The sequence below is a fragment of the Ornithorhynchus anatinus genome, chromosome 5 (assembly GCF_004115215.2).
Source record: "Ornithorhynchus anatinus isolate Pmale09 chromosome 5, mOrnAna1.pri.v4, whole genome shotgun sequence".
Taxonomy (NCBI): Eukaryota; Metazoa; Chordata; class Mammalia; order Monotremata; family Ornithorhynchidae; genus Ornithorhynchus; species Ornithorhynchus anatinus.
In genome coordinates, this window is record NC_041732.1 from 41,351,100 (window position 1) to 41,365,056 (window position 13,957).

A 13,957-nucleotide genomic window follows, 5' to 3' on the forward strand; every position below is an offset into this window, starting at 1 on the left:
GTGGTAGCAAGCTTTGGAAGAGAAAATATGTATTTTTTTTTGAGGAAACTCAATGCTGATAAGATTTTTTGGGAGTAAAATTGGTAATATTTTCCTGGCAACAATTTACTCAATGATGAGAGGTGGCATTGGATTCCAAATATATACTGGTGCTTTAATTTGGCTTGATAGCTTCTTTTATATCCTCTGGTGATGCTTTTAAAATAAAATATCTAAATTTGGGGCTGAGGAAGACATAAAACAGTTTTTTTAGTCTTTCTGCACATGGACAAGCATTCTCAATAAAGAAGAGGAAGTAAGTGTGATAAATTCTCACACCGGTTATGGAGTTAAAATCAACTTGCAAGTAAATAGTTCACAATTTATTTGAAGCTAGACACCTGTGGTGAGCATGTCATTTTTCTTTTCCTGTTAGTTTGACTCACCTTTATCCCCGACACCATAGCTGAATACAAAATTGCATTTTTCCAAATGTCACAGTTCCCTGCCTTCTACTCCTGTCATGAAGAGTTCATTTCTCCATGACTAATGGATAATGTCCTGAAACTGTGGAACAAAGCGGGCAGAGTGATAGTCAAGTAACTTCGTTTTTGGAGGATGTTGCAATCGATTTCTTTGGAAACATTTTCTGATTATTCTGCTGGATTTTTAAAAAGTGGAAAAAGGCCCTTTTTTCCTTAAAGATCATTGTTTAGAAGAAGACTGCATAAGAGAACACCAGTTAATAAGAACAGTTGAAACCTATAACAGAAAAGCAAAAACTAAAATGTCAATTTACTTTCCAAGTACCCTAAAAGCTCAGCTCTCACACCCTGTATTTCAGTACCTTCCTCTTGTCTAGGTCAAATTTAGGCTGCAGAACATGTAGGAATCATGCCATCCGTTTTTGATATCTCTTCTGTCTCTCAAAGGAAATAAGAGAAAGCTTTTTATGTCATTCCAGCCATATTAGAGAATAATTTAAAATAGTACTGCATAGTCATGGATATTCCTGGTAACAAAAACAATCTATGTTGGAAAATAAAGTAGTGTTAAAATAGAGTTCAGGCAGCCACCCTACATCACATACAAGTTGGATATTCAGTCTTTTGATATCTTGCCCTGGGTTGCAATCACTCCAGTAATATAATTTATGTTGTTTAAAACCCGACCTTCCTGATTTCTGAGTAAGCACTCCAGCCTGACCTGAGCTGTGATTAAGTAAAACCTCAGTGAATAAATTTTGGAGGAAGCTCTACCCCAAGATATTGAAGAGACTTCAGAACAGATAACCAGAGAAGTTGTTGATTTGGGGAGGCAATTTAATTTAGAACTGTATGAATTTTCATGAATTAATTGCATCTCACTCAGAGAAATCACTGTCCAACCAGTAGCTCTTTAAATTTTAAAATCCAATGCATTTTTGCAAGATGCCACACCAGATGAAGAATTTGTAACAGTCTCTCCACCCACTGCCAAAACTGGGATGGAGAAGACTTGCATCAATTTTCAATAAAGCAAATTAATTTATAAAAATGATTGAAGAAGGTAACCCTGCTAGGGAGAGAAATTCAGATATGCAGAGATGATCCAAAGGAATGACTTGGCTACAAGGTATTTTGTGAAGAAATCCTTGCTGCTGGTCAACCTAAATGAGGCAAAATCTTCACAAAAGTTTAGAAACCATTATTATAGTCAGGAGAACAAACTTTTACTTCTGTAGCAAAGACTCATAATCTTATAACAACTCTCCACTTAAGGTTGTGATGTTATACTTGGAATTACTTGAACAAAGATTAAACAATAATTTAGTAATACTTAGGTAGTATCTAGCATGAAAAAGAATTTCATATTATGTTTCCAGAGGTTCTGCACATGATCCTAATTTAAAACTTGTAGGTCTTTGGAGAAATGCACTTGACAATGTAGCAATTCTCAATATGACCACATTTGCAAGAAATGTATCCTGGTGTTATCGAGAAGTATACCAGTAATCATATTTTTCTTTGATGCTTGACTTTGCCCTTGACAAAACTAGAAACCAAAAGGGTCCACTTCTTCCTCCTCCTCCATTCCTCTACAGAGCCTCAATAAGCCATCTTCCTGATTCCCTTGCCAGCAGGTTGTTCCTTTGAGTCATCTTTCCTTCCTCCTGCTTCAACAGGAGTATAATGTTTGTATTATAAAAATTTTGGACATTTGTTAAATGCTTACTTTGTGCAAAGCACTGTACTAAGGCCTAAAGGTGGATGTCCCTGCCTTAGATTGTAAGTTCTCTGTGTGCAGAAATTGTGTCTACCAACTCTGTTGTATGCTCCCAATTGTATTGTCCAGTTCTCTGCACAAAGTAAGTGCTAGATATACATCACTGATTGACTGATTGACCTGCTGTGTGACTTTGGGCAAGTTAGTTAACCTCTCTGTGCCTGTTTTCTCTTCTTTAAAATAGAAATGTGATTTCTGCTATAAATTGAGTGTGCAGTGCTGAACAGTGACTGATCTGATCATCTGATCATCTGTATCTAGCCCAGCACTCAATAAAATGCTTTGGCACATAGGAAGTGCATAAAGATACCATAATAATAATTACTATTGCTACTACTAATAATGGTAATGACAAGAAAAACATGCATTAGTCCTACACAAAGATAGACCAGAGCCAGAAAATGGAAGGAGAATCAGAGCAGGACACAGGAAAGGCAAGGGTGGCGGTAGTTAATTTGGATGTCTACCTCCCGGCCTAGACTGTAAAATTCTTGTGAAAAGGGATCATGTCTATTTCGTGTTATTCTCCTCATTGCCTAGTACAGTGCTCTGCCATTGATTTCTTGGAGCAGTACTGCATCACTTATCAGTCACCTTTTCCTCTGGGCAGATTCGGAAGAGCAGTTTCCAGCAATTGTCCCATTGTGAAATCCCTTTCTGATGACGGAAATAAGCTCCAAGATAGGATGCCTTGTGCACCTGACTCCACAGGCTGTCCTTCATGAGACTGTGCAGCCTCGTCCAGTGCTATACTGTCGACTCTACATCTGTCTAGTTCATGTGCTCCCAGTGACTTCTTCCCTTTTGGGTGATAACTATTCTCCTGGTCATTCGGTGCTTTGAGTAGAAGGGGTGTAGTACTGTTCATTTTTGAATGTCTGTCAATAAATATTTATCAAGCCTCGAGTCTGTGCATTCATTCAGTCAAATTTATTGAGTGCAGAGCACTATACTAAGAAGTTGGGAGAGTACAGTATAACAATAAGTAGACACATTCCCTGCCCTCAACGAGTTTAGAGTCTAGAGGGGAGACAGACATTTATATGAATAAATAAATTACAGATATCTACATAAGTGCTATGGGGCTGGGAGGGTGGCTGAATAAAGGAAGCAAGTGAGGGCAATGTAGAACGGAGTGGGAGAAGAGCAAAGAGGGGCTTAGGGAAGGCCTCATGGAAGAGATGGACCTTCAATAAGGCTTTGAAGCAGGGAGAGAGTAATTGTCAGAGTTGAGGAGTCTCCCATACTAGTCACTTGTGCTTGGGGTCCCGCATTTTATACTTGATCCAGTTGAACATTATTTCAACAGTGAAATCTTGAAATCCCTCCTGCTTCATATCTGACAGTCCTCCACTCTGCCTATCTTCAAAACCCTTCAAAAATCTCATCTCCATGAGGCCTTCCCTGATTAACCCTTCATTTCCCCCATTTACCCTTTCTTCTGTGTTGCTTTGGCACATGGCTGTGTACTCCTTAGGCACTTTGATACTCACTCCAGCTCCATAGCGCTTATATACATATCCTTATTATCTATTTCCCATGAGTGTAAGTTGTTTTAATGCCAGTCTCCCCCAGTAGACTGTTAGTTCCTTACGGGCAGTGATCGTTTCCACTAACTGGTTTGTATTGTACTTTACCAAGTGCTTAATACTGTGCTCTGCACACAGTAAGCACTCAATAATTACTGATGATTGACTGACAGATGTGGAATTTGTAGATAGTGAAGGACAAAAAGTTAGCAACCTAAAATAGAAAAAAACCCACTTTAAAATAATTTTACTGGATAAAATTGCTGCATAACACAAGCTTATTGGAGGTTTGGGAGAAGATGACTGCAGTTTAGTGCTGAAGACTGGTAAAGTGCTTGTCTTTGAATGTGTGCTGCTATCGCCTGCCCAGCCCCACAACACTTATGTATATATCTGTAATTTATTCATATTAATGTCTGTCTCCCTTTTTAGGTGGTAAGCTTATTGTGGGCAGGGAATGTGTGTGTTTATTGTTATATTGTACTCTCCCAAGTGATTATTGCAGTGGCCTGTGTGTCAGGATTCACTAGGTCTGGATCACATGGACGGCCAAGTGTCCTCCCCCCATTTTGTTTTGAGTTTGGGAGGGCAGCAAACATGCAGACCCCCATGAATGCATCTGTGGAGTTGCCTACATCCCCAGGAATTGAGGTGGGAGGCCTTGGGGGTTGGACCAAACTGGGTTCACCCATCCTGGGACTGAGATGGGGCTTGGCCAAAGACAGTTTAGTGTGACCCAGGCCTTTTCCTCATCTCCCACTCCCTTCTGTGTCTCCCTGACTTGCTCACTTTGCTCTTCCCCCCTTCCATGCCCAAAGCACTTATGTACATATCTGTAATTGTATATATCCCTTTGATCTTCCCCACTTCCAGCCCCAAAGTACTTATGTACTTATCTGTAACTTTATTTACTTTTGTTGATGTCTGTCTCCCCCACTGTAGACTGTGAGCTCATCATGGGCAGGGAATGTCACTGTTTATTGTTGAATTGTACTCTCCCAAGAGCTTAGTAAAGTGCTCTACACACAAGTGCTCAAATACAATTGAATGAATGAATATACGAATGAACGAGCAGCCAGTGTTAGGCTGGGGGAGAGAATCTAGCTTCCTGTGGATAGGTATGAATCATTTACCACACTATTTCAAGTTCTTGCACTGACAATATGATGATACTAGTCTTGGTGCTATAGTTTATGATTCAGGCCCCTCTGGCATAGACAAGGTTCTAAGAGCATCTCCTCTTTGCCTGTGGAGGCATTTGTCACCCTCCCTGGATTGTCAGGAAGTGGCCAGATGGGGTGGATTAGGTTAACAGCATCACAAGGGTTTCCTGGATGCACACAGTGCTAGATTTGATGTCACTGCAGGCTCTCTAAGGCACAGGAATTTCCTGTGTATTGTTTCCTTTGATTTGTTGTAGAAGGTTTGGTTAATCTTTTGTGAACATATGGTTTATTTTGGTATGAGTGTGCATATTGGCTTGGTGAACTGTGGAGTTTACCATTCTGAGGGCTGGCTCAAGCTTCTGTTAGCTTCACTTGGCACTTGGTGTTCCTTCTCCTGTCAGTCTGTGCCCAGTATTCCCAGAAAGTCTGGATTGTTTTTTTTTTTCCCTTCTTTCTGAGTCTTGTTTGCATTTCCATAGCCTTTGTGTGAGGTATTCCAGAAGATAGGGACAATGAGAATTAAGAAAAAATTCTGAGTGGCCACAGTTATTGACTTTCCGTGGTTCTTTTCTCATCTCCTTTAGTTACCTATGATCTCTAGTTCAGGATTCTGCCACTATAGCAAATATGTTTTAACTGGACTTGGATTGTTGTAGTTTGTGTTCTGGCTATCGAGTTTGATTAGGAAGGCATAAATACAGGGAACTTGTCTGCTCTCCCTTAAACTCAGTTCCAGAGTTTTGTCTGGAGCTTCAGGCATCTCGAAGGCAGGAAGTAGGAATTCAGAAACAAAACAATGGAATGGATCATTTTCAAGAATTTAAAAATAAACAACCATTAGCGAACCTGTACAATAGCCTGTACTTCTCATTACTTTTCTTATTTAATTTTGACAGTAGTATCACCTCCTCTTGTATACCTCATCATGGCTGAATCTGATTATTGGTATGAGAATTAATCACAGTGCATGGATTATTTCAGCCATAACCATGGCCATCTTGGATCAGAGATTTTCATTTATGTCTCTCCGCTAGTAATTATAGCTATGTTTACTCCTTTTATTTTTAACATTCACAGTTTGATAATCCATAATATGATTCAGCCGCACAAAGACTTGACATATTGGTCATTGTAGAACTGGATCCAAACTTGGGGATCTCGTCAGAGTCTGAAAACTCCTGAGATGACCCAGTTTTGACAGGATGCTCCCATTATCCTCTAAGGCCCATTGGGTTAATAATAATAATTGTGGTTTTTGTTAAGTGTTTACCATGTGTCAGGCACTGTACTAAGCATTGGAGTAGATACAAGCAAATTGGATTGGACACAGTCCCTCTCCCATGTGGAGCTCACAGTCTCAATCCCCATTTTACAGACAAGGTAACTAAGGCACAGAGAAGTGAAATGATTTGCCTAAGGTCACACAGCAGACGAGCGGTGGAGCTGGGATTAAAACCCCGACCTTCTGACTCTCAGGCCTGTTCTCTATCCACTGCTCCATGTTGCTTGGTTCCACCACAGTTCCTCAGGTCTGAAGGAGTGAGGGCTTCCCCCATGCAGTCACAGCCTGAGTAGGTCACCTGAGGACAGTCCAGGTCTTAACCAAAGCCCTGGGGCAGATCCATTGTGATCAAGCATTTGAGGATGTGGGTCATTTATTCATTCATTTATGCATGCATATTTATTAAGTGCTTACTGGGTGCAGAGCACTGTATTAAGCTTGGGAAGGTAGAATAGAACAATAAAGTGGCATTCCCTGCCCACAATGAGCTCACAGTGTAGAGCGGGGCTGGGAATACAAATAAATAAAATCAAGATATGTACATAAATTCTGTGGGGCTGGTGGGGACCAGGGAAGAGTAAAGGGAGCAAGTCAGGGCAATGCAGAAGGGAGTGGGAGATGAGAAAAGTGGGGCTTAGTCTGGGAAGGCCTCTTGGAGGAGATGTGCCTTCAGCAAGGCTTTGAAGCAGGGGAGGGTAATTGTCTGTCGGATTTGAGGAGGGAGGCCATTAGAGGCCAGAGGCAGGATGTGTGCCTGGAGTTGGTGGTGAGACAGAAGAGATTGGGTTGAGAAGATTAGCACTAGAGGAGTGAAGTATGCGGCTGGGTTGTAGAAGTAGAGAAATTAGGTGTGATAGAAAGGTGCAAGGTGATGGAGTGCTCTAAAGCCAGTTTTATGTTTAATACAGAGGTGGTCAATCTGCTTGTTGGGCAGTTGGCCAACTGGGCTGTGGTGCCCAACAATGTGGCCACAATATTGGAGGTGAGCAGAAATAGTTCACCAAGCCAGAGCACCTCCGTTTTGAATTCACATGGAAGTTGCAGGACGTATCCAAATATCAGACCTCAATACCCAGGAAATTCTTGTTATAGTCAGAAATCAAAAAAGCGGGAATGTTAAGGAACAAGTCTGTGTTTTCTCAGTGGGACTAATAAGAGTAAGAAGTGTTGATACTTCCACAGCTTTATAATCTTCAAGGAGTTCTCCCATCACCCTGCCGAGTGAGAGCAGCTTGATTATTTGTCACACCAGCAGACAAAATTACTGAAGGACTGGGTGGCTACCCTAAAGAACCAGGAAGTTAATGGCAAAATCAGAATGAGAATATAAGATTCTGACCCTCATGCCACTCTATCAGCATAGAGGCCCTATTGGTGTATTGTACTTTCCCAAGCACTCAGTAAAACTCTCAATAAATGTCAAGTGATTGATTGAACTTCACTGGAAGTAGCAAATTGGCGATGAACATTATATACTAGAACCCTGATGTTAAAAAGTACACAGAAGAGAAAGGCAGACAAGTGGTGGCAGACAAAGTGGCAGACAAGTGGCAGACAAGTGGCAGACAAAGACAACCCATGCATTCACCAGTACATTCCAACAACCCAGTTTTTAAATATGCCCAGTTGTGTCAACACATGAGTGTCTAGTCATGGAAGGGGAGAGTTTAGATAGGGGGTTGGCCCATCAGAGGGACATGGTTGGGAGTCAGTCAGGGAAAACCTGATAGAGAAGATGGGCTTGGAATAGTGCTGGCAAAATTTGGTAGTATGAGAGGAAGGATTGTGGAAAAGTCAGGCAAGAAGAGTGTCCTGACTTCAGCAGAGAACTCTGGTATGGGGCCTGATTTTTTTCCCGGCTAGACTCCAAGGAATGTGCAGGATTTCTCTGTTAATGTCCTGAAATTCAGCCTCAGACTAAAAGGGAAGTGATAAATTAGATGGGCAAGCAATTAACAATTGTTTTCATAATCCAACAGGATGCCTCCCAGGCGCCCCTAATGAATCCTTGGCACTTGGACCCCCGCTCATTGCTAAGGCTGGCCACTGTCAGTGTCTTAAGGTTTTTGTTTTTCCAGGATATCCTGGACATAGTGTTCCCCCATGTTTTGAAAGGAAATCCAGGCAGCTGAACAGGAAACGTACCCTCATCAGAATGCGTTGTTCGGACTTCCTCTCATCAGCTGTTCTGGCATCCCAGCAGAGCCCTGAAAACTCTCTCTCTCTCTCTCTCTCTCTCTCTCTCTCTGTGTGCCAGGCTTGCTTGCCTGTCTCTTAACTTGGCACTTGGCATTCTAGAACTCTGACTGTTCATTCAGATGGTGGGAGGGAAGACAGCTATATCCCAGGGTACTTCTCCAGGACGTTTAGATGGGTGGGGTGTAGATCAGTGTAACAACGTGGGTCTGATCAACGTGGGTCTGATCTCTCTTTTGTACAGACCAAGTGTTGTGGTTCAGGTGAAGCTGAGGAGGAATAGGCTTGGAAAAAGAGTCCCATAGCTTTGGCTCTTGAATGATAATACCCAAACTACAGCACAAAACACCTCCTGACCAGAGCTCACCCCCAGAGGGAGTGCCTGCCAAAAAGAAAAGATGTGGCCAAGGGTAGGCTTCTAGCAGATGTCCATATTCCGTCTTACTGTGGTCTAACAGAGTAGGTCAGAATCTTGTTTTGCAACCTGTCTGCAGCAGTTCAGAGCATGGACAGAACTGCATTGTTTGCTCTAACTGGTGAGCAGACAACTGTATCATGCATTAATAGTAAGATTTAAAGGACTGGTGCAAACACAAAGCCCTGTGCTTTGTTCCTGACTACCCCACTTCTGGGCTCTGGCTCACACCAGGACTGAGCCCCTTCTTGCTTCATATCTGCTAAATCCCAGATCGTTCCAGTCCCAACTAGGGAAGCAATGTGGCCTAATGGAAAGAGCCCAGGCCTGGAAGTCTGAGGATCTGGATTCTAGTCCTGGCTTTGCCACATACCTGCTACTAGACCTTGGGCCATCTCTTCACTTTTCTATGCCTCAGTTCCCCCATCTGCAAAATGGAGATTCAGGACCTGTTCTCTCTCCTACTTAGACTGTGAGTCCCAGGTGGGACCTGACTATCTTCTATCTACCCCAGGGCTTAGTACGGTGCTTGGTGCACAGTAAGCACTTCACAAATACCACAGTTATTTTTATTATTGTTCCAAATCCTGTTTGAAACCCCACCTCCTCCAGGAAGCTTTCCCTGATGATTTTTCTCTCCCCCGGGTGCAAACTCCTTTCACCTCAGCACTTTTTGCACCTACAGCCTCTCAGGTTGCAGTTTTATACATATTGACTTTTATACTCTAAACATTTTTGCCTCTTATTTGTAAATTATGTCTTTCCTCCCTGTTAGATTCTAAGCTCCTTATGTAGGAATCATGTCTTCCTCCTGTTTTCTAAGAAGAGCTGAGTACAGTATTCTGCACTCAGAAACTTAATAGATACTACTGATTGGTACTGGACTAGATGCTGAACAGAAATTGAGCTTGAAGAGATTTTTCTCCCAGTCCCACAAGTTATGAACACATGCTCCCTGTGGGCAGAGACTGTGTCTACCAACTCTGTTCTATTGTACTCTCCCAAGTGCTTAATATGGTATACACATAGTAAGCACTCAATAAATATGATTAATTGTTCTGCACACAGTAACCTCTCAGTACATACTGATTGATTGAATTTAACCCCTAGAAGTTCTTGCAGTTCTGCAGTGTTATTTCCAGATTCTGTATATTGCAGGAGTCAGATCTGGATCATAGACACATGACCAGACCTCTCTGGAGCGAAGAACCTATCTTTTGCAGCCATGCTCTAAAACATGGCATTTAAGCTTCTTTGGTTTTTCCAGGTTTTGGGAGGGGTTGTTAGAAATGGCCTAAGAGTGAGACAATCTAATTGGCATTTGTTCCACTTCTGCCTACCCAGAAGAGTCTTAACTCCTGTTTGTTGTTAGGAATGGATTTAGTACCAATATCATTTCTCCACAGTCCTTCATGCCTCCTTTACCTTATCCCCCATTCCTCCCCAGTTTTGGGTGTTATGATATTTCAGTATGTTTTCAGAGTTACACTATGGCCTTGCTAGTCACCCAGTGAAACATCACCAACTACCATTGATTGACCAATCACTAGACAGATGTGCTTCTCTTACATCTTGAGAGTAGTAGTAATAAAGTAAAAGTAGTAGGGTAGAGTTTATTAAGTGCTTACTAGATGCCAAGCAATACATTAAGCTCTGAGAAAATTATAAAACGATCAGATCAGGTGTGATCCCACAAGAGGCTCTTCACAGGAGGACAATCAGAGAGAACAAGCACATTACTAGCTGCACTAAATGAGGACTGGGGAACTACTTGAAGCAAGTGACTTCACATCTAATACTTCCATGGTGGGCCTTCTCTCCCACGACAGTCCATGTCTCTAATCAGCACCATGGTGTAGCAGCATGGTGTAGTGGATAGAGCATGGACCTGGGAGTCAGAAGGTCATGTGTTCTAATCCTGGGTCTGCGATTTGTCTGCTGTGTGATCTTGAGCAAGTCACTTCACTTTTCTGGGCCTCAGTTACCTTATCTGTAAAATGGGGGTTTAGACTGTGAGCCCCACAAGGGACAGAGACTGTGTCCTACCCAATTTGCTTGTATCCACCCCAACTCTTAGTATAGTGCCTGGCACAAAGTAAGTGCTAACAAGTACCATTATTATTATTATGAATCAGTATGACAAAGTAGAAACTTCATTCTTTCCCTCATTTTCTCTCCCTCCCTCCTATTTTTACCTCAGAATATGTCTCAATCATTGATCATCTGAATTATTTATTAAAGGAACTATCAGGGACCAAATATTTATGAGGTGCTGCAGAAACTTCAGTAAAATGAGTAGATTTAACTTCGTCCTTCATGAAGCTCCCAGTCTAAAATGGTGAGGAGTGGGAGGGATACACATACATATGCCCGTGCTTTCTCTCTCTCTCTCTCTCTCTCTCTCTCTCTCATACACACACACACTTTGCTATCTCATGCTAGCTCACAAACTGTCAAAGTCCTCAGTAATAAGATAACAAATACTGGGTATCTCAAAAAAGTTAATAGTCTGTCTTGGGCAAACTGCCAGCCCAATTCAGATGTTCACTTTTCTCAACATTTTAATCAACAGAAATGCCGGCTCCTTGTTCCTCCCTCTGCAGCTGAAGGGTGTGTGTCACTTTCTCTCTGAAAGGTGATGGGAGAGGGATGATGGGGATTAGCCTCATGTACCAGTGCTAAATTCTTCTCTCTAAGGGAATCCAGGCCATATTGCTCTTCCAGTGGAGTAAGAGAAGGCATGGTCAGGGCAGGGGATGGGGCAGATATCAACACAGGGAGAAATTAGGTGTCATTGTGCACCCTCCATTTTCCCTTCCCTCACCCCACCACACACATACACACACCACACACATCACACACATACACATATGTGGACCCAGAAGTTTCACATCTCACTCTGTTAGATGGGTAGACAACAGGATGATCTCTGAAACTAATAAATGTCATCTGAATTCAGTATAGCTGTTGATGATGTGAAGGAAGCAGAGAGTTTTATCAAATGTCTGGCTAAGCCACCACAAAAACTCATTTACTCATTAATCTACATGCTGTCTAAATATGATAGGAGACTCTGGAATGTTGCAGGGGAGCTGTTTGTACAGCCAATTTGATTCACATTTGCCGTTAGGCTCGCCAACAATGAAATTCATATTACAGAGTGGCAACTGCCACCATCTCTCTCTCACTTTGTCTCTTTATACTACAAAATATTCCTGGAAAACAAATCTGATTAGCTACTAGAAAATAAACTAAAATCAGATTTCCCCAAAATAATAAAAGGTTCAAAATTGGACTCTGAAGGGAAAATTAAGATTTTTTAGAAGAGAAACCTGAGGAGGAATCTAATTGGGTTCGAGTCTATTTGGGGTTGTGTAGGCGGGGGAATGAATGGTGAATAGCTGTTCTCCAACTCCACTGGGTCAGAGCAAGAGGAAGCCAGCTGAAATTGAAGCATGAGAGATTGAAGTTAGATGTAAGAAAGAACATTTTGTTAGTAAGGATTGTTGAGCAAAAAAGCAGACAAATAGAGATTCCCTCTCCTTCCTGGGGGACTGGATCTTTAAGAAATAAGTGAGTTACCTCTCCACCTGCATTGGCTTAGGCTACAGTCCTGCCAGGAGTTAAGGGCACAGGTTAGAGGATTTATATAGTTCCCTTTCTGCTTGGAGAAACTGTGTTCTGAAGATTCAAGAGACCAAAGGCTGATCCTGGTGGGGAGAAGAAAATGAACACCCATTAAGAAGTTTGCTGGACCAAAAACACTTCTGTCTAACTTGCCAAATTTTCACCAGCCTTTTGCACACTTTCTCTTGCCCATTGGGACATTAGCTGATGACAGTGACTGGCTCAAGCCTGAGAAAGTGTGGGATCAGAACCTCTGACCAATTTTTTCCTTTTTAACAACATCCTACCTTGTCTTGAGCAAGGGTAATTTTAGGACTGGCAGAGTTTGAGGGAGGCGTGGGGCCGGAGGCAGGAAGGGGGTCTGGGGGTGTGTGGGAGTGATTGGCCAGGCCAGTGGTAGGGTGCCCAGCAGAACAGTGGGAGCAGATTTTCCTCGTGACCCTCCTTGCCTGAAAGAGTTCATCCCATCCCCAGAAGTCAACCTTTCACTCCCTTGATAGCTGCACCAGCCCCACTTACTGTAAAGCATTTTGAGCTCCTATGAGACATGGGCTTCTTTTGTACTAGGCTGAAGGGATTCAAAACTGTCCCACTGGTTGAAGCTTCTTTATTTCTTTGGATGATTTTCCCTTTCTCTCACGCTCTCTTCACAGGCATCTACCGAACAGAGAAAGACAAAGGCACTTTGTATGAGCTCACTTTCAAAGGGGACCGAAAACATGAATTCAAACGGCTTGTTTTATTCCGGCCATTTGGTCCCATCATGAAAGTGAAGAATGAAAAAATCAACATGGCCAGCACGGTGATCAATGTTATCGTGCCTTTGGCAAAGAGAGCGGACAAGTTTCGACAGTTCATGCAGAATTTCAGGTTTGTTTTTTCCTGCATGATTACTATTGTTCATGGGGTCTTTATTATTAAGCTGTTGATAAATTTATCCATTCTTCCTGAAGCATAAAGGGTTTTCTCCCTCCATTGCAAAACATTATTTATTCATGAAAGCATCACTTATATTTATCTTCCCCTAAATCCATTTAAATTCTCTTAGCCATTCATTTTATCCTAGCCATAGTTTTATTTCAGCGCTGGAGAAGAGGGAGAGAAGGGTTGCATGTTAACCAGTTCCTCTAAAGCTGACACAACACCTGCTGACGAGTTCTATCTTGAGCTTGTTTTCATCACTATAGAGACAGCAAGAGTCTGTACCCTTGCCATAAATGTGGTAGTTGTCTTTTCTTAGCTACCCAGGGAACAGTCTCTAGAAAAAGAGGGTCACGCTATTCTCCCTAAGCAGTTTTCAATGAGGAACGGGCTAATAGATGGTTTAAGCTAGTTATGGGCAGGAAATATGTCTGCTAATTCTGTTGTATCGTAAAATACAATACAACAATAAGCAGACACATTCCCAGCCCACAGGTAGCTTACAGTCTAGACGGGGGAGATAGCCATCATTACAAATAAGTAAATGACAGATATGTTTACAAATGTTGTGGGGCGG

At 42.1% G+C, this 13,957-nt stretch overlaps 1 protein-coding gene across 5 annotated transcripts in view; it reads left to right on the forward strand.

Moving 5' to 3' along the window:
• Positions 1-13,957, forward strand: part of CSGALNACT1 (chondroitin sulfate N-acetylgalactosaminyltransferase 1) — a 258,159-nt gene that overhangs the window by 196,096 nt on the left and 48,106 nt on the right. For all 5 annotated transcript variants that reach the window (XM_029066246.2, XM_029066245.2, XM_029066247.2 and 2 more), the window contains one exon: positions 13,113-13,329. In XM_029066246.2, the coding sequence (XP_028922079.1) occupies positions 13,113-13,329 (217 nt within the window). The remainder of the gene's footprint in view (positions 1-13,112; positions 13,330-13,957) is intronic.